Source organism: Rhamphochromis longiceps, linkage group LG14 (genome assembly GCF_057381845.1).
Source record: "Rhamphochromis longiceps isolate RC_006_pf linkage group LG14, R_longiceps_female_GT1.1, whole genome shotgun sequence".
In the NCBI taxonomy this organism is placed as follows: domain Eukaryota; kingdom Metazoa; phylum Chordata; class Actinopteri; order Cichliformes; family Cichlidae; genus Rhamphochromis; species Rhamphochromis longiceps.
Window position 1 is genome coordinate 12,462,610 of NC_140570.1, and position 25,204 is coordinate 12,487,813.

General features: G+C 43.1%; 2 protein-coding genes across 6 annotated transcripts in view; one reads left to right on the forward strand and one right to left on the reverse strand.

Moving 5' to 3' along the window:
• Positions 1–2,115: 2,115 nt before the first annotated feature.
• Positions 2,116–23,204, reverse strand: git1 (G protein-coupled receptor kinase interacting ArfGAP 1). 3 transcript variants are annotated; one of them, XM_085380833.1, is made up of 21 exons: positions 22,818–23,204; positions 17,308–17,441; positions 14,976–15,088; positions 14,176–14,281; positions 13,505–13,591; positions 13,262–13,392; positions 13,035–13,129; positions 12,860–12,902; positions 12,183–12,209; positions 11,518–11,566; positions 11,089–11,161; positions 10,395–10,492; positions 9,512–9,620; positions 9,033–9,157; positions 7,868–8,020; positions 6,727–7,062; positions 5,440–5,502; positions 5,021–5,097; positions 4,575–4,745; positions 3,327–3,390; positions 2,116–3,228 (listed from the first exon to the last, which is right to left on the reverse strand). In XM_085380833.1, exons 1-21 carry the CDS (start codon positions 22,867–22,869, stop codon positions 3,013–3,015), a joined length of 2,322 nt encoding a protein of 773 aa, XP_085236959.1. In that variant the 5' UTR covers positions 22,870–23,204; the 3' UTR covers positions 2,116–3,012. The 3 variants fall into 3 exon arrangements, with proteins under 3 accessions (XP_085236959.1, XP_085236958.1, XP_085236960.1); XM_085380832.1 differs by lacking the exon at positions 12,183–12,209 and adding an exon at positions 12,636–12,680; XM_085380834.1 differs by lacking the exon at positions 12,183–12,209.
• A 355-nt stretch (positions 23,205–23,559) lies between these two features.
• Positions 23,560–25,204, forward strand: part of ankrd13b (ankyrin repeat domain 13B) — a 46,068-nt gene continuing 44,423 nt past the window's right edge. For 2 of the 3 annotated variants that reach the window (XM_085380835.1, XM_085380837.1), the window contains exon 1: positions 23,560–24,410. In XM_085380835.1, the coding sequence (XP_085236961.1) occupies positions 24,303–24,410 (108 nt within the window). In that variant the 5' untranslated portion in view covers positions 23,560–24,302. The remainder of the gene's footprint in view (positions 24,411–25,204) is intronic. The other variant, XM_085380836.1, reaches the window with a different exon arrangement.

A 25,204-nucleotide genomic window follows, 5' to 3' on the forward strand; every position in this document is an offset into this window, starting at 1 on the left:
ACCCATATTTCCATATGCCAACTCCAATCCTGCACCCAATGTACTTGAGCTAAGACCTTTGGGAGAGTGCAGTAAATACTGCAGATCCTACGTCATCCAGCAGGTGTTTTGAAAAATAGTGCAACTAAGATCAAAGGAGACACGTTGTCATTCCCATCTTCCCATGGATACGAGCAGGATCGTTAATATGTACAATATGACTACATAGTAACACCACACCGTAACCTCAAAACATTCGAACAACTGCAAGTACATCAGGTGCCGAGACTTAAGAGGTGAGCAAGGACTTGGTGAACAGAGGTCATGGCCTGAAGCCCATTTAGGCCAACAAATATATAAATATCTCACAAACAAAAACTACAGCTTAATATAAAATATAGCATGAAAAATATACGTTCATATATATATTTATATATATATATATATGGCTCTAGACTAAAACATGGGCAATCATGATTAAAGGGGACACGTTTTTCTTGCTGGCCCCCTGTGTGTGTTGGTGTGTGTGTGTGTGTATAAGTGTGGTAGTATTTCTGTTGTATCAGCAGTCAGTACGAGATCACCGCAACTCAGCCAGTCATACAAGAGATGATGATGACGATGTGCAAAGGCATTCAATATTAAACAATGATACATTTCAAGAGTTTTTCAACGCACAGTCCAAGTTTCCCTCCCATGCAGAGACATGTGTGCAACTATGTCAAAGACTGAGGGGACATGGACTGAAATCCCACGTAGTGATCAGAGTAAAAGATTTAAAAAATATATATATAAACCATAAAATATTGGGGGGGGGGGAAGTGGACAGAAATGATGAGGCATTACCTCAAGGTGTTTGGAGCCGATTTGTCATCTTGTGGGGAAAAACAAAAAGGCAGCAATACAAGACAAACTGAGATGCGACTGTAGTTTGATCCTTCAGTGTTTCAGGTGAGTAACTGAACGCTGAGATTACACAAAAGAGCGAGGTGAGGAAATCTCTCTGTTACTGAGGAAACCAGCTGCGGGAGCACTGGTGAAGGTTTTAGAGTAGAATCTTAACTTTAAAAAAGGAAAAGGGAGAGAGAGAGAGAGAGAGAAAAAAAAAAAAGAGGACAGTCCTCCCAGAAGTTCCCAACGTGTTTACAGATATGACCATTTTTGTTCGGCACAGTACGCGACTGACATAAGTCGGTTGAACTGCACTGAGTTTTGTTCCCAACGCTGTCTGCAGAAAGGCAGATGGCTAAAAAGAGACAACTTCTGTGGCCCAGATCAGCAGGCTGTGACAGAAAACTGCTCGCAGGCTTCCACAGAAGCTTGTCAAACAGTCTCAAGGGTAAAAAAAAACAAACCAAAAAAACAACAACATAATAATACTTGGCAAACTAAATCAAGTGCACCTCAGAATGATATCTGTGATCCTGGTTGCCAGATCTGGTGCTTTTGTTTTTTCTCCACAGGTCTACTTTTAAAGCTCAACTCCCAACACACCAGTGTGTCCGCTTAATGACACTCAACAGTTACCAAGTAAAGCACCCGTGCCACATAAGCACTTTTTGAGGAAGACTGGGGCTTAATCCTCCATGTGGAAACCAGATGTTCTTATTATTCTGCTTGACACTGCGAAAAAATGATTACGAAGGTGATTCTGAGATTATTCCACTGGCTCTGGTAATGAGGCGAACAGTAAGAGAAATCAAGCGCAAAGAAAGAGAGGGGGGAAAAAGACAGCTGAGGACATGAAGGAGGAGCAGTTGAGATCCTGGTCCTGTCATAATACACCATGCCTTTGGCAACCGTTCAACACCCCACAGCCATAAGATGTATATATCACATGAAGGAAAATGTAATAAAAACTCAACTGTCTTTGAAAAGGAGCGCTTGAGAAATGTCGAGGACCTTTTTTTCACAGGCTGATTCGTGTGTTTGTTTGTTTGTGTGCATGTAGACTTAAATCCCAGTAAGAGGTTAACACATACTCCCACCTGTCTCCATATTCCACTAAATGAGACAAGAAAAAAAAAACATACATAAAATAAAAAATGACAGTCAGTAAAATTATCAATACAAAGCAAAAACAATAGGCAAGAAAAACAACAACAACAATAAATCACAATTATTCCAGTGTAAGGGTTTTTGTTTCTGTAAGTCAGTAAAAAAAAAAAAAAAAAAGTATTTCTGTCAGACCAAACAGACCTGCACATTCAAAAGGCAAAAAAAGGAGAGGAAAGAAAGGAAAACATGCCAGATCATGCTGTGTACCACCAAAAGAAAGGGAAGGTGATGGGTTTAATAAAAAGAAAAAAAGAAAAAAAAAAAAGCTGGAGCCCCTCCTGTAAATGCTTACCCCCATGTGGAAGGAAGTGTGGGAATCAGACTGAGTGGGCTGCAGGTCCTTCTCTGCACCGGACGCTCATCCAGCCTGGGACAGCGTGGGGGTGCGGGGTCCCTCTTCTTTAGAGAGAGGAAAGAAGAGGAGGAAGGACAACCCGATTCCTCGTAAGGACGGAGGGACGGCGATGGCGTGGAGGCTGTTCTATCTACTTCTCTCTCGGAGCATACGCTGCCTCCCTCCCGAAGCGGGAAAAGGAGGGACGATGAGTTACAAGTGAGAATAAATAAAGCAGTCTATGACACGTATGCTCGTCACAGTTTGAGCAGTTTATGGTACATATCCCATTCCAACAGTCTGCTAAGGTCCCTGCGGGCTGTGGTTCCCGTGTTGGCTCCTTCCTTTCGTCCTTCCCTACTTTCGCTTCCACGCCTGTGGAATTTTTTTCCATTCACTGTAGTGTTTCTATCATACAAACGTCCTCTGCTTTGCTTCCATCCAAATCCCTTCCTTTCTCTTTTCTCTTCCTCATGTCAGCCTTGCTCCCCCGTCACTTCAATTCCTTACCCTTCATCTTGTAGTGTGATCGTACTCCCCTCCCACCCCCTGCCCCTCCCTCTTTCTCCCTCTCCTGGAAGCCCCCTCCCATCCCACTTTAAACCGCACATGCACTGATCCTCTCTCTTTCTTTTGTCGGGTCACTGTTTCTTCTCACGAGTGGTGATTGTGACCAGTTGCTTGGCAGCCTTGGCGATGTCGTAGGCGCACTGGATGACCTGCTGAGTGAGAAGCTGGTAGTCTACTGCAGGAGCGCCAGGCTCCGAAGGCGCCGCCTTACGGCACTCCACCTGCAGTCGTGAGGCACTGGAAGCCAACAGGCGGAGAGAACAGTGGACTGCATCCAGTGCTGGTCGCTGCAGACAGATGGAAGCAATCAAAAAAGAAAAAAGAAGATGTAGATGTAGATGAGAGACACAGTGTGAGAAATAAAACATAAGGACGGGGCACTTACTTTGGGGAAGAGTGAAGCCATCTCTGTGACAGCAGAGTGGATCTTCTCAGAACACGGCACAAAACTGAAAAGAGAAGTGATTCTTTAACTGAAGAGTCAAATGAGTCAAGAACTGTGCAACAGCACTAATGCAGGTGAGCAGGCGAGGTTCCTGCAACGACTCCTGTGGTAAAGAGGGAGCTGGTGTCCAGGAAGCAAAGTTTATCAAACTGGGAGTTTGAGTGACTCACGTTAAAGGTGGGTAAAAAAAGAAAAAGTCACACAGCAAATCTTTAATTTTTAACGAGATTTAAATCGATTTCTTAACACCAGCCATATTTATCAATAGAAAGGTTTAGTGTGCTGTAATTAAATAAAACAAAAGAGTTGAAACTGAGGAGAAACACTGCATTAGCCTCAAACTACAATAACTGCATTCTTTCCTTATTACACCTATCGTCATTGGCCCTTGGTAACCCTGGTGACCGTAAGTATGAGACTGCAAATACAAGCACCCACAACATTCTGAAGAGATTATATTTCTTATGTGGCTTCCTCTAGTAAAAGCTGGAAAATATTGCTAGCGTAACAGTTCAGCCTACTGCTGCTGGAGTTAACAACTACATTCTCACTGTGCAGCTGTCGACTATCATTCACATCAGAGTTTACCATTTAAAAATGGAGATTAAGGTGCTGTCTATGTCTATCAGACATGTGCTGCTTTGCATTAATCTGACGGCAGCTGAGCACTTGAGTGCACCCCGCTCATTCTCCTGGAAAAGTCATGAAGGGTAAACTTAGGTTAGGGGACACAGCACCAGTGTAAACTTCATGCAGTCACATGATCTCCTGTGTCTATGAGCTGCTCAGCTCTTTTCTAATTTACAGTAAGACTACTTAAAGTAGCTTTTTGGTGGTTTTGGTGCATTTTCACCATTTCTGACCCAGGGGGAGATTTTATTTAAACCGTTTACAGTTTTTATACATGGTCTTATATTTCCACCCCGAGTATACTCTTGTTTCTGTCCTCTGTCTTTCTTTCACATCTTTGTGATTCGGCCTCTCATAATGTCAACATCAACTGATTGTGAATTGCTATGATCTGATTTGATATTGAGGGTTTTTTCTGATTGAAATCAAGAAAAAAATAAGCATAACATTAGCTTAACTCAATGTCTGACAGGCTGGTTGTAAGACACGATTAGATTTGTAATTTTTATGCATTTTATTTTAAGATGAAAAGGACTGTGCCACCATTTTTTCACCTACCTGTCGTGTTTGAACTCCTGAGCGGCCCTGAGCAGCTCCTGGATGTTCTTAGTCACCTGCTCAGTCTTCAGTATGACGTCCTCTGTGCAGGGTAAGGTGGGGTCTGGCTCACCCCCCTCCCCACCCTCCTCAGGCTCCCCACGGCCTTCCTCTTCACTGCTGCGGCCCATACTGGATAGGGAAACGCATTACCCGCGCAACAATTAAAACCTCAGATCGAGGACAGTAGGTGACGGTCATGGATGAGCATTTACAGTCCTTATGTGGCATTATGTCAACAGCTTGTGCCCCTCGTTTCTTACTAAAAACTGCTACCTCCACATTTGTGTTATAAGTAATTGAAAACAGTTTCTGTGAATCCATTTAAAAAATAAGATCATTAGAAAAGTAGAAAAGTTGGTTTTAGAAAGCTAGGACATTTTTCAGATTTACATTCAAACACTGACCTTACTGAGGCGTCGTACAGTTGTGTGTTGTCGTAGTCGCTGTCGGTGCCACTGCCGTGCTTCTCTGGTTTAGGGACCTGGAAGAAAAACACAGCAGGAACTAAATAATCACCACACATCATGTCCTGTAAGTATACCTCTTCAATCAAAATTCTAATTTTCATTTGTTTCCATGTAATTGAGATGGTTTCCACTGATGTCCATTAAATGGGACAGATATTACACTACATTTAGTATGTGGGTAATTCTAATGGGATGAGGGATATTCTGTGATTGAATCTCAGGATTAGGGCCAACAGCAACAGACCCATGAGACGCTGGTTTGGATAAAACAATGTAAGCCAATAATCTCAACTTTCTGAATGCATTAAGTGGAGGATCATAAAAAGAAATGAAGAGCCAAAACAGCAGCAGCTCACCATGTATCTACCCATCTCTGCAGATCCAGACAGATATGGACTCCCTGAGCCGCCCTTCCTTACCTGGGAAGACAAAGGGAACACAAGGATAGAGAGAGGATGAGAGAGAGATGGAGGAGCATGGGTGAGGCCAGAAAGAAGATTAAAAAGAAATTGAAATATTAGCAGAAAGAGACAGATGATGAAATGAGCAGGGGGGAAAAGAAGCGTGGGGACATAGAGAAGAAGTTTTCTTTTTAAATAAACAGCAGGAAAACAAGGCAAACGAGTCAGTGAGAGCAGCACTGAACAACTCAACGGCCCATCATCTTTTTCTACACTACATGCCTCGCTGCTTATCTAACAGGAAGCAAACATACTGTCAACTAATCTAGCTTCTTCTGCTTGACTTACACACGGCACACAGCATCTAAAAAGAGACTACCCACACTCAATACTAATGTTGATCTCTGAAAAACAAAATGCATAATTACATACTGTGAGATAATACTACAAACTCAAAGACGAAATGGCAAACAATGCAATGACAGACAGAATGCTTACATCCAGAGGATGCACGGCTGCACTGCAGTGAGCAAAGAACGGACAGGTGAAGAAACAGACAGACAGAAAACAGACAAACAGGTAAATCTCTGTGTGAAGAAACAGTCACCAACTTGGTGCGGCGGTGAGATGTGTCTGCATTCTGTAGCTCTATTAACGTGCTGTAAACTAAATGCTGCTGAACTGCTCACCTGGTTGTCTGCAATATGAGAAACTTTTTTTTAAATTTTATTATATCTTTTCTTTAAAGTGGCGGTGAAACAAAAATGAACTTCTGTGCATCTGTGTGTGTGATCCCAGCATTTCCAGATTAAGCAACTGTCCAGCAGCAAAGACGTCAAAGGGGTTTGAAAAGGTCAAAGTGTGCAGAGCAGGCTATGCAGCGGTGTATCAGAGGCTTTTGCCAGGCAGCAGAACAGAGGAAACAGTCCTTTTTTGTTGTTTTTCTTTCCCATCTTTCTCCTTCAGGTCACACGTATGCACTCCATCATTTATGCAGTTTTAAAGCTCAATATAACAAATCTTTTTGAACCATTACAAAACTTCCCTTAAAAATGGGTTCGTGCACAACTGGATCTTTTGAAAGAGAAGGACTGAGAACTGAGATGCAAGGGGAAAGAAGAGGGGGGGAAATGTAAAGATCAGGATCAGACCATCACCTATTTAATCAGGCCAAAGACAGGCAATCAGAGCCACCGAGGCGAAGGTGGTGAGTGGAAAGGGGACAGGGCCGTTCTAACTTACGCTGGCTGTGTTGAGGGGCTGCAGGCGGGGCACTAGGGAGTCCAGGACTGGGGGACCGTGGGCCGTGGGGCCGGGGGCCGCCCCTGGCTCGTACATTGAGAAGGCCTGGCGTTCCCTCCGGTGAGGGTGGGAGTGGGGGGTGGCCGAGGAGGGCACCGAAAGCACCGGTGGGTCCCCTCCTGGCCCAAATCCACCCACTCCACCTCGCATCCCACCCACTGCCCAGTGGCCTCCTGTTCCCCCACCTCCACCAGGTCCCCCTACCCCATGGCCAGCTGCTCCCCCAGCCTGCTGGCCCCTCCGTAGCGCACTGTTCTCTGTCTGCATCCGGGTGATCTAAAGGAGAGGAGGAAGGCAGCAGGGAGGGATGAGACAATGGAGGGAGGGATGGAGGGAGGAACATGGGAAGGTTGAAGGGAATTGGGGGGGGTCAACTGAACGGTCAAAAACAAGCATCCATATTCAGGCTCATATTGGGCTTCACATATTAAGTCAGTATTGAGGGGGGGGGGATGCAACACATGGTATTACACTACAATAAGCTGGGACTGGGTCTTAGGGAAGGGGTGGAGGGCTACAGTACATACCTGAAAATACAGTGTTTGTGTTCAAGGGGTCAATGAGGGGAAACTGTAGGATCATCTGCCCTGAGGTACTGTTGCCTAGCGCCCTAATCTGACACATTTGTTATTTGCAGTGTGTTTTTTTCTATGTTTGTTTCAAATCTTCATTAAATCCTCAGTGACATGAGAAGATGAACACATAAATGAATCACTTAAGCCGGTCGCTAATGAACATATTAGGGAAATGACAATGACTCACGGGGGAAAAAAAAGATGCAACAATGAACAGCACATGAGCTCCATCAAAAGTAAATAACACCCTGACGGGGAAAAATCATCTTGCAAAGATATTAATTTATTCAACTGTCTCTCCATCATTATACCCTCTTTCTGTCTGAATCAACTGCCCCATCTCTTTTACCAATCTGCCTCGTGTCTTCTAGTCATCATTACCAAGCACATCTTTTATTCCAACTTCTATTCATTTTGTATTCTCTTTCTAAGAAGCCACGCAGCAAACCCTTTATTAGTCTGAATGGTCACTGCTAATCCTCTCGTTCCACCTGCACTCCTCCTACCTCCTTCTGGAGCCGCCGGAGCTCCTCGCTCAGGTTGTTGTTAACCTTCATCAGCTGCTGCACCTTAGCTTCTGAGGAGGCCAAAGCCTTCTTCACCTCCAGATACTCCTGCAGGGTGATGGGACCATCTGACAAGTCTGAGGAGTCCATACTCTGGATCGATAGGAACATATAAGGCAGGAGGTCAAACGGGTCGAAAGATTTGGGGAGGGGTTGTGACTGAACTCCTTCAATACATTCTGTATTTAGTGAAATTCATGCATTAACAAGGTTCTAAATGTGGTTGTAATTTATACATTTTTTTTAAGCTGTGGAAAAAAAAAAAAAAAAAAACAGCCGTGGCTTTGAGGCAAGAAGAGGCCTAACTTGAAGGTAGGATCTCACACACACACACACACACACACACACACACACACACACACACACACACACACACACACACACACACACACACACACACACACTAGACCTTTAGTTCTTGCTCTCAATATTCCCACTCACTTCCTGCCACCCCACAGCCTGCTCAGATTCAGCCCTCTACCACTCCCTGGAATTAAACCAATAAATACACCTTTCATAAACTACACTTTATAGCCTTCTGCTTGTGCTTCATTCACCACTACTTCTATTACCCCCTGCTTCATACTAGAACACACAATTCTTCGATGCTGTGAGCACCGTAAAACAACAAATCCATATATTTCCTTGGATTTAAAGGCGAGTAGATCCTCCAGCTTGGCGGGGTTTTACCCTGAGCATGAAAAGAAGCTTGTTACTGGTTTAGCTTCACTTCTACCCCTCCCACATGATTTTTCCTTCCTTTTGTTTCTTAAATCTGTCTCCTTCTCTTTTCCCTCCCATTACACACGCTCTCTCTGTGCATGAACAATGCCTTGTCTGACAGGGACCCAGAATAGCTGATGATGTCACTCAGGAGCTATGTGGCAGCCATGAGTATGGCCACTTTCCGCAAAGCATGTTGGGAGAAGCAGTCATTCAAGCCACTAAACTGTGGAAAAGCTTTGCTTACTAATATGACTGAATGAAATTCAGGGATAGAGGGAAAGGAAACACATCAAAATGGTGATTAACAAGTATGAAAGCCACAGAAATGTGGGGTAAAGGGTAGCTATTTAGAGAAAAAAAAGTGTGTCACGCTGTATACCTTTGCACGGTTGCTACGTTGCGTGTTGTTGTTGTTCTGGGTGGTGAGCTCGCTGTCTGTGTCCTCGTCAGAAGCTACACTGTCGTAGTCATGCTGGTCATCATCGATGCCCAGGTCCAGCGGGTCTGATAACAAGGAGAAGAAAAATCTGCCCATTTACAGTTTTCTTTCACGTAATATTAGCACTCGCTCTTCTCTCAAACGTGATCTTTCTCCTGGGAGTGCTTAAAGTAATAACACAGTTGTGTGTCGTACTTGACCGTTTCATGTAAGAATAAACTGTCACACAGGAATGATTCTCTTATAACTGTGCTGCTGCTGCGACACAGGTGATTTTAAAAGTTTTAAGGTTTTATGCTTTGCAGACTTTTGCACACTGGTATAAATCAATAAATGGATATCTATGCATCGTGCATATTAATCAGGTTAGATGGCACTGCCTTCAAAGTTTAAAGTCTAGCCCTCCCTCCCAGTCTCACCAGTAGGGCTAAGACCTTTTCCCTGCTGTCTCCTTTTGGCGTCACTCAAGATGTCGATGATGAGGGTAGCAAACTCCCGGGCGTTGAAACGGGCGAGCTTCTGGCGGCCCTGAGAAAAGAACAAGCCGGGAGTTACACAAACACATGCGCACACAAACACTGGCATCAAAGCCTGAAATTCAGTTCTGCATTTTTGTTTTTTAAAATCATGAGCTGAGTATGAGACAAATACAATGGGGCCCATAGTCAGTGGTTCAGTGCCTGTGTGACTGCTGTGGTCAGTTACCATGTGCTGTGGAAAAACACAGTCATACTCTCAACACACACAGCAACACAACATGTGCAAAGGAACATAAACTCTACAATTAGGTTAGCGTCCAGGCATCTGCATAAGAGCACAAGAAGGTCAGCTCCTACCAAAGTGTAAAACCATTCACAGAAGTTCGACTCTAAAGATGTGATTTCTTCTGTTTTCGACCATAAATAGGAGCCTCTGACCACAGTGAACTGCCCAATCACGTGAAAGCAAACGTGGCCATGTGGGAGTTGTTTGTATGTGTGTGTGTACACTTGGGTTTGAGTGTTTACACCAAAAATGAGCCATTCAGATGACTATAAACTTTGTAAGTGGACTTGAGATTTCGCTCTCTACCTCACAGGGAGAGCTAGAGAGATAAAGAGAGAGTGCAGAAAGATTACACTCTCACATCTGAGGAACAGCCGCTGCTAATTTCACACTCCTTTCTCTGTCCCCCCCCCCAACAAACACATAAACTGCCTATCTAAGAAATAAGAAATCTCCATTTTGTCTTTTTTTCCTTCCCCCCCTATCTGTTCCTTTAAATCAGTCATTACAAACGTATACAAGTATGTGCGTGTTTACCTGGTTGCGCGTTGCAGAGTATTCAGGGTTGACTGGTAGGAAAGGGACTGCGCTGCGTTCTGTTACCAGAGTGCTGTGGTTCTGGGTCGTAAGCCACACTGGAGACAAAAACGTAAAGCAGAAAATAAATCTGTGAGTGCGCGTTCAAACAACAAGGTCGCCCACATCCAACCACACGCAGCCCATCCACCCACACATCCACAGAGATATAAACAAAGTACAGCGAATCTCTTACAGTGCAGTTTTGTATGTGCTGTTGGTGGTGTGTCTACAAGTCTATCCCTGCTACTTACCTGTGTGCTTCAGTCAGAAAGCGCGCTCTGACTTTTGCCCATACTGAAGGAAAGGGAGAGAAGAGAAGGAAAAAAGAGAAAGAGCGAAGAGGAGGAGAGAGACTCAAGAATTTGCGAGGCACTTCCTCGCTCCATTCTCCTCCCCCTCTTTCACTCAAAACATTTTGGCCTTCCTCTTTAGCAGTTTTTCCCTTCTCTCGTCGCCCTGTCCTTCATTTCACTTCCTCTTTCTTTGGCGCTTCTTATCTTTATATCAGCTTCACTCCCATAACTTTTCCTCAAAAGTTTTTACATTTTTCTAGTTTGTTTCAACATCAATTGGTCCACAAAGGGGAAAAAGCCCAAACGCACAGGCCCAGGCAGACAGTCGTAGAGGGTATAAAGGAAGCAATAAGGCTCACCTGCATCATTTTCTCTGCGATCCACCTCGTCATAGACGTCCATTGCTAGCTCCTCAAACAGCCGATTGTTGAGCTGCCACACATGCGCACACAAATTGACATTAGCGGGTCTTATTCTACATGTCTATATAGATACAGCACGTGCTGAACAATAAGCATCAGCGTGACAAACCAGAGAGAGCAGATGAAATAAAATGAATTTAATAACAATCTCTCAGATTGACATGGAGAGAACAAACAGCTATGAGCAGAAAATCTGTTTGTGACAACAACTTTTCTTTTCACCCAACAAAAACTCTTTTCTTGTATTTTTTATTTTTTTATTTTTTTACTTTCAAGAACCTGTTTAAAAAAAAAACAAATCCCCCCAAAACACAACAGCCTGTTGCTTTTGACATTATAACCATAAGCTATGTAAATTCAACTCACCGCTTGGAGCTTCTTCTTGGCAGCCTTGGCCAGTTCTGAGAGGTCCAGACTAGAACAAAAACACAGAAGATGACAATCAAAAAGGCATCGTAAATATACAGTGGAATAAAGTCGCAGGGAGGAAGGGGACAGGGGAGGGAGATATGAGATGGAAGAAAAAAAGTGAGAGGGGTGGAGGTGGAAAGGGAGTTTTTTCTAGAATGAGGAGGGAAGGCGGGACAACTTGTTCTACTGGTGACTGCTGGTCAGGTAACAACAGCAATATAAATGTGAGTTGGCTTTCACATATTATGCTGTAAGGGTGTCAAGTTTGTGACACAGTGAGATTACAGAGATTCGAAGCTTTAAAGACTGATCTGAAACTCTTTAAATATGCTCTCGCTATGGCCAAAGATGTCACTAAGGATACACGCGGAAGTAAACTTTGAATATGCGAAAAAGCCTGGTGTGATTCAAACACTCGACAGTCTTTCAGTTACAAGACTTCTTGATTGTTTACATCTGTTTAAATCTTTACAGCTTTATAATCTATAAACAACTGTTCAATGCCACTCAAGAAAAGCTGGATGCATTGTGGGATACATGAGAGATGGAAGTATACAGAGAGGGGACCGATGGGGAGAAAGAGATTCTGGGGGAAAAAAGAACAAGGAAAGTAAAGATACCTCTGTGTCGGGCACTTAGGACGAGCTCTGACTCCACCAAGCACAGCGAAATGGAGAACAGAAGTGAGAAAAACAAGAGAAACAGACAGAAAGAAGGGGAAGAAAAGCCACATGAAAACAGCTTTAATTGTTGTTAACAAGAGGAACCATTCACCAGAAACAGAACAGATGCAAGTGGAGTTAAGATGACAGCACAGAAGTAAGACCCATTTCAGTAACGAACAGATCTGGAGGTGCAACACATCTCTGAACTGTAGCTGAGAAAACCCAGCGCCCATCAAACAAGTGAAAGAAGCCGTGCTAAGAAATGCTGAACTCGATGTGTCATGGCCTGAGCACTCGTGTGTCTTTCAAATCCACGCTGCAGTTCAGCATTACTTAACCAAGCGCGCTTCAAGTATCTACCTCACCAAATTCACAGTGAACAGACAGCTTAATAAAGACTTCCTTTACCTAACTCCTTTGTGGGGGCTTTGGTGCCACCCTGTGGTCAGAACACTAAATTATATCAATACATACATGTCAGACAGAGAAATTAAGCAGTCACAGAAGTAAGGCAAGTTTGGCAGCTGCAAGTTTAATCATGTAGATATTTGTTTTCAGGCAATTAAACGACAACAGACTTGCAGCTGTTCATAATCAACTTAAGACAATAAAAATGATCATTTGGTCCATACCTGTCTGCCATTTGAGGAATGATATAGTGGCCATTCTTGTGATCTGGGAGAGAAGAGAAAAACGTAACAACCAAGTAACAAAAATCTACCACAGTACGTTACTGAGGTTAACTGCTGTGCTTAAAGGCATGTGAAGAGGAGAACAAAAACAAGAAAAACTGGTGCATTAGGTTACCTGGACGCCGACCGCACAGGTAGAAGGCTAACCTGTCCGTCAGCTCATACTGACACTCTACCAGACGCTCTGCTAGCTCTATATGGCCCGCCTGCCTGGAACACACACGCGCACATGAAATGATTCTACTTGTGTTGTGTTTACCATTAGATGACTCAATTCCAGAGCTGAACAGGGTCTAAATGCAGGTTTTGTATTTACTGAATTGTGCTTTCAAATTCCTGTACCTAGCATAGTCCATAGGTGTGCGTCCGTTAATGTCAGGCGATCCAGGGTCTGCACCATACACCACGAGCAGCTCAGCCTGCAAGATCTGCCCTGCCTTGGCTGCCACATGAAGTGGGGTAGTGCCTTTCTCCTGTGGGAAACACACAGAAACACAGTCACAAACAGAGACGCCTGGCATAAAGAGAGTAAGTTAACAGCACAAGACAAAATGTGAGTCAGTGGTAGATTTATTTTGTCCTGACCGGGTGGAAGAAGTTGGCCTGAGCGCCGAGGGACAGGAGCCGAAGACACGTCTCTAAACTCCCCGTCCGCACGCTTGAATGAAGTTGCTAATAGAGAGGGAGAAACAGACAGGTAGAGAGGAGAGAGAGAAACGGGGGGAGTCAGGGCGGAAAGATTAAACATCACAGAGAGAAGGAAACAAACTGAATTCCCTTATTAGCCCATAGAGGCAGCACAGCGCTAGAGATGATTGTTGCATCCTGCTGTGTCATTCAGATCACTCCCTGCTGGGTTGGGGGGGGGGGGTAATAAGTAAAAGAGCATCTGTGTGTGTTTGCCTGAGTGCATGCTTATGTGCAACGTCTGCTACTGACATTCATAAAGGAAACAACCTTTGTGCTTAGACTTGCTGTTCCACAGTATAGCTGTGTCAGTATAGGCTAATTAACCTGAACTCATAACATCCTACCCATCAGCTCAGTACAGAGTAACATTAGAGCGCAGATTAAAGACAATACTGGTTTTCTGTTATCATCCAAACAAGTGCAGAATCCTTCACTTAGCGGATAAAAGAAAGCATGCTTATAGGTCTACAGATGACAAGTCGAGTTAAATTATTCTCTAATTGTTTATCAAGAAAAAACAAGTGTCGCACGTATTCAAGTCAGCAGCTGTGTTTACGTTTTCTTACCTTACTGAGATCTTTAGTGGTGACGCCGTCGTCATCACGACAGGGCAGCTTGTGCACGAATGCGAGCATCTGGTATTTGGCTCTGATGAACTCTGACTTGGTGGGACTGCACAGGAGGGGAAGTTGAGATGGTTACCAAAAGCCCAGGCCTCAAAGGTAAACAAGAACACTCGAGGACAAAATATGTGGAACTGCAATTCATGCAATAAACCCTGTTATACAGGAAAATGCGTTTTAGCATCATGACTGCAAGTGCATATGGCGCCCCACCGAGGGATTTGAAGCCCCACTAGAGGTAAGGTCATTTTGATTTGACTTCATTTTTCCCTCTCACCCCCTCACTCTCATCAAATAGAAAGATCAGGCGCCTTTCTCTGTGAGGTACAGACACAGAAAGTGCTGTAATAATAGACAAACAGCCCCCCAGCAGTAATAAATAATCTCTACAGTGAACCGAACTGATGGGTTATGCCTAGTTTCCCAGTTTGCTTTACATAAATGGATAAAGAAATAAATCTGATGAACACTGCAGAGGTTTTTAAGAGGCAGTTCACACTAAACCTCCATTTTCCGGTGAAAAAGAAATGAGCAAATATTTTTCCTGCGGGTCCCGATCTCATGACTCTCCCAAAGCCATATTTCAGCCCACAATGCACTAATGTACTTAGAAACAAATACTAGTTGCAATTGTTCTTCACCAGTCAAAAAAAAAGAGAGAGAGAGAAAAATTATGCTTACAAAGGGACAATAATTTCTCTGTGTCCTAATGTGGATTTTGAGCCCGTGCAGAGCATACTTACTGGACTTTGTCCTGGGGGTTCGGTTTCCTGCGGCCACTCTGCACCTGAGCCGGGTCCAGGAGACTGTGTTCCCATATGGAGTTGGCCCCGTTACTGGCCAAGGTCTGAACCATCTGAAACACACACACACACACACACACACACACACACACACACACACACACACACACACACACACACACACACACACACACACAGAAGTGACTCAGTGATGGTTTGCTGTCATGAGCATGTTTTATTAAAGTCAGTGTAAAGCAGTGTGTTTGGAGTTTGTCACACGGAAGAAAAATGTGTTATCCTCTGGCTAAACTGACTGTTAATCACAGAAAATTAGGTTTCAATATCCTGAAAAAAAGAAAAAGCAATATTCTCTGCTTGGAGACGCTGTCTACTGAAGATGCTACGACTGTGCGCCCAATCATGGGAAGGCAGTTTCTTATGAAGATAAAGTACCTCTACAATTTGAGAAATGGATTATCAATCTAGAAGCTTTTTCTGTACAACAACCAGGCGATCAGCTCATTATGACCACCTGCCTAATATTGTGTTGGTCCCCCTTTTGCTGTCAAAACAGCCCTGACCCATCCAGGCACGGACTCCACTGGACCCTGTGTGCTGTGGTATCTGGTACCAAGATGTTAGCAACAGATTGCAAAGAAACCTTTAAGTTTAAACATTGAAGTCCTGCAAGCTGCGCGGTGCAGAAATGATTCATCAGACCAGGCCACCTTCTTTCATTGCTCTGTGGTCCAGTACTGATCCTCATGTGCCTACTGTTAGTGCTTTCAGCAGCTGATTGGGGTCAGCATGGGCGCACTGTCTGGTCTACAGCTGAGGCCCTACTGTGATGCTCTGTGTATTCTGACAGCAGTAACCTTTTCAGCAACGTGAGCTATAGTAGAATGTTTGTAGAATCAGACCACATAGTCCAACCTTCACTCTCCAGTGAGCCTCCGCTGCCCATGACTCTGTCACCCGTTCATCCACAGACAACCTGCTGTTAGGGCGTTTTCACATCTGAGTCGTACTCTGGTTCAAATCAGTTAATGAGTCGGTAAACTTGTAGCCGTTCCCCCGTGCTTTGGTTTGTTTTCACGCAGAGAAAAATCCAAGTGAACTCCAAGTGAACCAGAATGTGTCACTACAAACCACGTGACAATGTTCAGTCTGCTTACTAGCCAGATGTGTCTGGAAGAAGGCGCTGTGTTCTGGACTATAACAGAATTTACTTTCATTAGCATTTGCAGATCTATCAGATTCTAACCCCTAACCCTGTGTGGCTGCTGGATGTTTTTAGCTCAAACTTGCTAATTGGTTTGGATCTAGGTGGGATCACATTCACACCATAAACCCCTCCAAAGGTTCTCGGTGCAGTCGTTGTGGTCTGAGTGTGATTACAATGTTTGCACCTGCACACATGAACCACACCAAAAAGGAAAATGAACCAAGTTTGACTTAAACGGATCAAAAACCGCATGTGTGCAAATACCCTTAGAGGTGCACAGGGCCGGAACCACCATACATTGATTGTGTGTGTGTGTGTGTGTGTGTGTGTGTGTGTGTGTGTGTGTGTGTGTGTGTGTGTGTGTGTGTGTGTATTTCTTTAGGTCACAAGACCATCACATTTACTAACATTAGCAAATGTTTCATGAAAACGATGCTTTTCTACAACATGCAAAAGTCACATTCAGAAAGTAGAAGACTTCCTGGGGTCTACTGATGCTAATGCAGTTCTATATGTTTTAAAATTACATCAGTGTTATGACTCCAGTGCATCACTGAAACATAATTTCTGGACTGGCCAGAAAATATTGGAAGAAATTAGTTTAACAGCTTATTTTCATAATTCAGTATCATATAGCTCACAGTCACAGTGATTTCTGTAACTATTATCTAACACATATAATGTGTTACGAAATAAATCTAAATTATCTTCAGTAAAGCTGCAGAACAACCCTGATACACATTTGTGCTCTACACTGGAATCAAAACTGGTTATAAAACCAATAAAGCCAAAAACTCCCACACTCCTCATGCCTCCTTAATTACAGGATGAAGCTGAAGCAGCACTAAGCACCTAAACCTGCATTAAGGCCATACTGAGACGAACACAGATATACAACAAGAGTACAGACAGACTCACAGATCAAAGTTAAACTAGATGATCAAATAAAAAATAAACACAAACTGCAGTACTGTGGATTTGCATCTTCTGAGCTGACTAAGATTTCTGCAGTAGCTCTTCTTTCGGTGGCACTATTCTGGGTACTGCGTTTGTCTCACAAGCCCTTCCCCGTTTCTCATTCCTTCGCTCTTCATTTCTCAGACTTACCTGCAGTAGGGAGGGAGGCCATCCGCTGTGCCTCAGGTGCTTGACTATGGAGATGTGGCGGCCTAAACTGCGGTGGACCGAACAGCATTCATCACAAATCAGGACCCCTCGGTTGATACTGGTCCAGCCCGGGTCTGACAGACAGAAATACACAGAAAGCATTAGGATTTTCATAAGCACACTGTGACTGATAATTAGATTTTGGAGATTTTTAAAAATATTAAGTGCTTTCCATCCAGGCCACACGAACATACTCATAAATATCCACGATTTATGACGTGGGTGGTCCAAATTACAGTTTACTACACAACTATAATGCCATTTTTCCCAAGGAAGAGATGCAGTCTACCTACACTGCTACTCTTTTGGGCTTCAGTCAATATCAAGTCAAACATATGTGCGTCTTTTTTTATAGGTCTTTTTATCTGCTTCTGAGCAAAACCACATGATGGATAAAATAAAGATGAGTACCAGACAGTGATCCTGTCACAGATATTCCAATTAAGTTTCTAAGTTTTATACATTTCTCAGCTGAATGAGCACCTGGTTTGTATTATGCACATTAAGAGTAAAGCAGGATGTATATGTCAGTAATAAATCAAAGGGCTTTTATAACTGAGAGAATTTTGAATAAAAACTGGGTTATTGAAAAGACAAGAACTAGACATTTTTAAATATTAACTCTGAAAACTGACTTAAATAATGCAGAAATGAATCATGTGAAAGCACAACTATGTGGACACAGCTACATGGTTAACACTGTTGCCTCATAGCAAGAAGGTCTGAGACTCAAATTAGCCCATCTGGCCGGAGCCTTTCTGTTTAGTTTGTATGTTCTCCCCATTGCCTATAGGTGCAAATGGTTATCTGTCTCTATATGTTAGCCCTGCGACCAGCTGGCGACCTGTCCAAGCTGGCTGTACCTCGCCTTTTTCCCTATGACCATGGGATAGGCTCCAGCCCCTCCGTGATCCTAAATTTGATGGACAGATGATTCGACATTTCCATATATCAGATAGTCTTTTTTTTTTCTTTTAGGCATATTACATATTAAAGTGATTTCCCTAACATTCATTATGTGCATGTATGTATTTACTCATTAACGCTCTCCCCGACTTTGCCCAGATCAGCTGGTGTTGCAGACTGCCCTCTGGTTGACAAACTATGCAACACTCAAAACACAGTTGAAGGGTGTTTCTCCCTTTTATCTTTTACTTTTTTATTCTCATTTATCATCTGTTATAAACGCTAAAGCCGATGAGCAAATAGTTAATACTGGCTTATAATATCAGTTTGCTTGGTCAGGCTCTGATTGCAATCAATTTTAGATATTCCTGTGAAGAACTGTGCAAGTCTGATAAGAAACAGTTATAAATAGCATTTTTACAAATATACACGTTAGCTTGCACCTTACAGTCATAAACAGCTAGGAATGAGACAAGTTGTACTTTGCTGCCACCACTAAATATTACTAGTTTATTACAATGGCTTGACAAAGAAACCTGTTTTAATACCTAAGAGAAGAAACATATCTCTAAATGGGTGCAAATGAGGTGAGGAAGTGAAGGGCAGCAGCAAAGGCCAGTGCCAGTCCAATGACACTGAAAGACTGAGTCTGGGTTATGTTTATGCCCTCAGGACCCTGACGCGATGAATGCCTCACAACTAACACAGTCTGCAGTATCAAAACAAGCATCTGCACACTTACATGCACACTGTTCACGCCCAAACGCACACACATATCTACAATGTGTGTTGGTCACACTCAGCCTGGGATAAAAACTGTCTGGGCTTAGGGTATTAATGGAGCTAAAATAGTCCATCATCAGATGAACCGGCGTGCTTTAAGTCTTTTTGCCCATAGAAAAAAAGAGGGAAAAAAAAGAAATATGAAATGCAAAATGGCTTTGAAAAAAGCAATAGCTCAGTTTAGAACAGCAGCCCCGTAGGCTTTAAAGGCCTCAGCAATTTAATTCCTTAATCTGTGTAATAAATATTAAAAAAAACTCCCACAGGCTAGGCTATCTGCCTGGTCTGCTAAATCAATATGAGGCTATGCCATTAAGCTATTAGAAGTGGATAGACTATTAGCAGTGCTGTATTGGTGAAATCTGCAGCATGTTGCTGCATAATGTTGCCTAAAGTTGGCCTAATTCATCAATCTAGTATAGCATTTGTTTTTATAAGTGTCAGCTAACCCTGCACAAAAACATATGCTACAAATGAGTGCAAGTTTTTAAAATTGTGTTACACTCCACTCTTAAACACTGAGATAACATGTTGCACACATCTGCATACTTTGGCCGTTAACGAGTTAGCTTCAGGCTTGTTTGGTGTATATCACAATTTATACACATATATGTGTTTATATACAATATAAACACAATTAATACAGTGTTTAATTGTACTAAGTGTCAGCTTGCCGGATTTACTCCATCTTACTTCTAATTTTAACCAAACACAGCAACAACAGCAAAGCCTGACAGGGACACCAACACGACATATCGACTCAACCCCGCTGTTCTCTTCTGTGAATAGTTGCACAAGAGTTTCAGTTTCCTAAACAAATGCATCTGTGCGAAATAAAGAGTTTACTATAGTGACGATGTGATTCATTGTTGCCCGTAAACTGTGCAGATTGCCATGGTGTGACATTAAAGACTCCTGAAGCTTGGCTACGAAAAGGAGTATCAGTCGTCCTTTGTAGCCATGCCATTGAGTTATCCCCCAGTATGACACAAAGCTGGGTAGTAGGGAGGTGGCCTGTCACCAGGGGCTAGGTCAGCATTTTGCAGAAAGCACTGCGTGCGTGTGTGCGTAAGTCGCAAGGAGGGGCTGCATGCAGAGAGATGATGGTTGTAGAAGAAATGCACGGCTAGTAACAGGTACGCGAACAAGCCATCTACCATTGTGAATGCCTTATTTTGTCTAGTAAATAAACTAAAGCTTTAAAATATAACTAATATGTCACAGATAATGTGCATTTAATTATTCTGCAAGTTAATATAGTATCAACGAAAGGAGTTCAGCTGGGGTTTCATCAGTATGTAAAAAGTAACTCAAGGGGAACCAGAAAAGGAAAATAGGTGCTGAAGCATGTTAGTAAGTAATAATAGCAAGGTGTACAATGCAAGGCTGGACTGCAGCATTTAGACATAGGGGTGGGTTTTTATAATCGATTCATCGATTAAAATCGATTCTGGCTTGGATAACGTAAAATCGATTCATTAAAATCCTGAATCGATTTTTTAATATAAATTTATTTTGTCCGAAATGCCAGAATCTCTGGTGACATCTCACAAAATTTCAAGAACCACCAAACAGTAAATGAGAGCAGGTACAGGGATTCTGCACATAGACTTAAACACACAGCGCGACCCGCGGATCAGAATCAGTTAGATGTCGCCTTTCTCACAGTCGGGGCTGAAAGCCGACAGCTCGCTGATCCGGGTCCGCGCTTTGTGTTCACGCCCTTTATGCGCTGATTCTAAAGCTGTTAGTTTGATCTCTCTCCAAACAATATTGACCGAACCAGCAGCAAAAGAAGATCCAAACGCTTCACATAAACATCGTCATGAATTCACTCTTTTACTGTTTTGCTTCCATTGCGATGCGCAGCTCTCTCTCTCTCCCTCCCCCTCTCTACCTCTCTCGAACAGTTTCGCTTTCTTCATTATTCGCTTGCTTGTTACGCACAAGTCTACTGTTGTTTACAGCGCTGTCGGCCGCTGTTTTTTTCCCTTTTACATTCTTCCGAAAAGAAAACCTCATTTCTGCTGTTCAATACTGAACAAATTTAAACTTTTTAATATTATTCAAAATGCAAAATGCTTAGCCGTGTGTCTAATAAAACCGCTGTAACGTCAGAGGTAATGTTCATTAATTAATGGTTTTCTTTCGTTTTTGATGTACTGCAGAATATTTTTATAAAATCCCAGGCCAGGAAAATCACCTTCATGTTTTTCTGTGTTTTATCCTCAGCTACTTTGACACAAAGGCATCTGCTGTGATGCTCACACCTTGGATAAAGTCTTGCGAGTGTCAGCTTCCTTTTTATAGATACAAAAATATGTAAATGTTCTGATCTGAATTATACTTCTGACTGTCAAACTTTCCCAGATTTAAATCGAATCGAATCAAATTAAATCGAATCGTGGATCGAATCGATTTGGGACCTTGTGAATCGGAATTGAATCGATTCTAGAAATCAGTGACGATACCCAGCCCTATTAGACAGTTAAGAGTTATCAGGGGTCGCAGCTGTCATAAGAGCAGCTGCTGCACATGTATACATGAATGAACGCAAGCAAGGCACACAAGATCACCAATGATCAAGGGGATCGAACTGAAACAGCACGTGCATTTGGGGCTACATATGAAGGGTCTTATTGACATTGTCTCTAACTCAGATTTTAACAAACACAGATGGGGCCAAAGGAGAAGTGGGTTGGAAACTAAGCTAGAATTATGGATGGCCATTGTAGTGGAAATCACTACGCCCTGAACAGTATGGATGAAAGCTAAGGCAGGTGAAGCTAGAAATTATGTCCCTTTTCCTTTAAAAACAACAACAACAACAACTTTGTGTTGTACTAGATTAATGGAACTGAGGTGGCTTTTAAATGATTTTGAGGTACAACTACAGGTATGGCTCATTTCAGGTTTATGTTGAACTGTGCTCCAACTTAGGATGACTGTAAACTGAATTTACTCCTATTAATTCACTATTTTATTTCTTAACTTTACTGGAGATATTCTAAAATTATCAAGTTAAACAAACAGAAACTCTAATTAAGTTTTTGATACTTTACTGTATTTTTTAAGCCAAATTGTTGTTAAAGCTACTGACTGGTCGCTGACGCTTTAGCTGAATCAGCTTGGCAATAACTTGGCGTTTAGCAAAAGTTAGCTAAAGTAGCTAACGTCATAGCTAAGCTAGCAGTATAAAAAGCACGAACTCCAAAAGCCACGGGCAAGTGCTAACAATATGATAGCTGTCCATCGATATAAATGTATTATTATATCTTAGGACATTCACTCTACCATAAATTCTTCTATCACACAGCTGCATAATGACTCAAAATCGCCAGCTCGCTAGCCAAGCTAAGCTAACGTGTTCGGAAGTCTGTCCCGGTCACGAAAATCAAAACAAACGTCTCTTCGAGTGGAAAGGCAGCATAAAGCTGACAATGGGATCTTAAACTGCCCCAAATAAACTACTCGTTCTTACATATGGCCATGGTCAAATAAATATACCTATCAAGTTATTCAATGGTTTACATTAACGTTGAGCAGCTGTTAGCTAGAGATATTCTCCCGTTGTGGCAACACGCCTATTTTTTCCAGTGTTTATTTTGGGCCTAAACGACGCTTTGCAGCCCTGGCCGTTTTCCTGCTCTGCAGACCCTCTGACAATGACAGCAACTTCGGCCTTGTTCTCCCACCACGTCGCCCCCATCGACGCATTGTTCCAGTCCCATGGTCTGTTTTCCTTTTTTTCTGTTCCTTACCTGGCGCACTGCAGTCAGCGCAGACTTCTGTTCTTTGTAGCTTTCTCGACATCTCGAAAGTGGATGAAACGAAGAGGTGGATGTCGGCGATGATGTGAATATTCGCCCGTCTTCCCCCCCCCCCCGGAGCTACAGACCGACGTCTGCCGTCAACCGATGCGGCCCCTGAATCCCCGGAAGCCGGGTGGTATGATCGGCTTTTCCCCCGGCCAGCTGACGACGACTGAGCTTCCCGTTAATTCCAGCGGTCTGTTCGCCCACGTTCGCTGATGAACTCCGAGGCTGGATCCAAGTTATGTGAACATAGTTAATCTGTTTGTATAAAGGATCTCATCTCGGAATATTGCTACAGTAAATCACCGAGAGACGGCAGCTCTGTACCTGACAGTATCCGCGCTCGCGCTCACTCACACGCGCTCACTCTCTCTCTCTCTCTCTCTCTCTCTCTCTCACACACACACACACACACACACACACACACACACACACACACACACACACACACACACACACACCATCCCGACAACTTAGGACAGGGAGGGACAGGGCGTGATGATAACCTTATGTTCTTAAAAGTGAGGTGGTTTCTGTAGAATGGGACTTAATCACAATCTAAAATTCATGCTGACAGAAAAGTTACTAGATGTTAATCAGATATTGGATATAAGAAACACATTGCTCCATTTAAGCAGAAGTATCGCGATCACCCAACCTTCAATGGCTGAGCAGCTTTAGCAGTTAAATGAAACATTAAAGTGCTATTGATTTATTGGATTTATCTGTTTCATTTTTCTGTTGTGTCGACATGAAAATAATGCAGAATAAGAGTAGAGGAACTGAAAAAAATCAAGAAGGTAGGCTTTCATTTCAACTTTGATGAATTTTGTCTTTTGCTGTCATGTCGTGCGCTCCCCAGCCTTCTCCACAGTACGCCCACACCTCCTTTATAACACTCCTATGCTATGTGGGCCTGGTTCACTTTAAACGCATCATTTCGATTTCTTTTTTCTTTTTCACAAGGCATGTGTTTTATCAGAGCCCTGACAGCGGATTGGCTGAGTATGCGCCCATTTCATTGCAGCTTGTCAATGCATCTTTCTCAGTCACCACCGGATGGGAGGAGAGGAGGATAGACGCGTTAGAGTAGGCAGGGGAGAAAGAGAGCGAGGAAGAGAAAGCGAGAGGAGGAGGAACGGGTAGATAAGGAATAAAGGTGTAACCCAATCTACTGACACAATCAAGGGAGGGCTTTTTCCCCCCTTATCTTTATTTCTAAATGATTTCATGGGGCTTTGGCGTTTATTCTAAGCAGAGCGAGCAGGGAGCCATTCACTGTTTCTGACGCGTAAGGTTGCCCCTACACGCCTTTGGGCATCACCGCTGATGCAGGATGATAGGATTAATTGTATAGCGTAAATCTGTGACAAAGTATTCTTGCGATCCACAGTGAAGAAAGAGGAGGAGGAGGCAAACTATGATCCGAGGATGATTTCTGCTAAGAAAACTCCGGAGAAGAGTCGTTATCCTATCCACTATCTGGTGTGGCACAACAAACACCGACAACTGGAGAAGGAGCTTGCAAGGAACGAGCAGGTGAGACGGTGAGGGGGGTGGAAAGGCGATCAAACATATTTTTTTCGTTCCATATATAGAGCTATTTTACAGGCGATTATTAGGTATGTCGATCCATAGCTGTAGATAGTGCTGCCATCCACGGACCACCTTATTCAAGAACCTTGCCGGTATTAACGCAGTTAATTGCTATAGGGTGGAGGGTGACACTTGTGGACCGTATCGTGCTCTCGAGTCTGTGATATTTTCTTATTGCCATTCATTTTGTAAACCACAGTGTGTCACAACAGGCTATACATGTCAGGTCTGTGCTGCGCATAGGTACCGGAAATACCCAGCCTCCCTGTAATGTAAATATGTATAGGAAGTTGTGTCAGGAGTTTATTCCTGAAAAAAAGGAAAATCAAAGTGAAACCTCATGGGGTTGAAATGTGTGTGTGTGTGTGTGTGTGTGTGTGTGTGTGTGTGTGTGTGTGTGTGTGTGTGTGTGTGTGTGTGTGTGTGTGTGTTTAAGCAGCTTTATTGTTATCTACTCAAAAGTGTAGGCTCTCCACCTTCCCACCAGCACCTAAACCCTTTGTGAGTGGGTGAGACAATGCAGATACTGTAGCATGTGGGCGAACAGTTGCCAGCGACCACAGTAAATACAGTAATAGAACCATTAAGATACACTATGGTCTCCAAATATGAGACATACAGTAATGGATGGATATTTGTCACAGCGGTAAAAAGGAAGGGACCAGATAACACGATAAGAATAACACGGTGTGTCATGTGAACAGATGCTTGTGAATTCAAACAAATACAGAGGAGAA

Bases quoted from the DNA above. Each gene is read 5' to 3' on its own strand.
- git1 (XM_085380832.1), bottom strand. From the start codon at position 22,869: ATGTCGAGAAAGCTACAAAGAACAGAAGTCTGCGCTGACTGCAGTGCG. The intron at 15,089-17,307 runs GTAAGTCTGAGA...TGTGTGTTTCAG, and splicing joins GGCCTCCCTCCCTACTGCAG to ATGGTTCAGACCTTGGCCAG. The intron at 13,393-13,504 runs GTCAGGACAAAA...TGTTTCCCACAG, and splicing joins AGGCCAACTTCTTCCACCCG to GAGAAAGGCACTACCCCACT.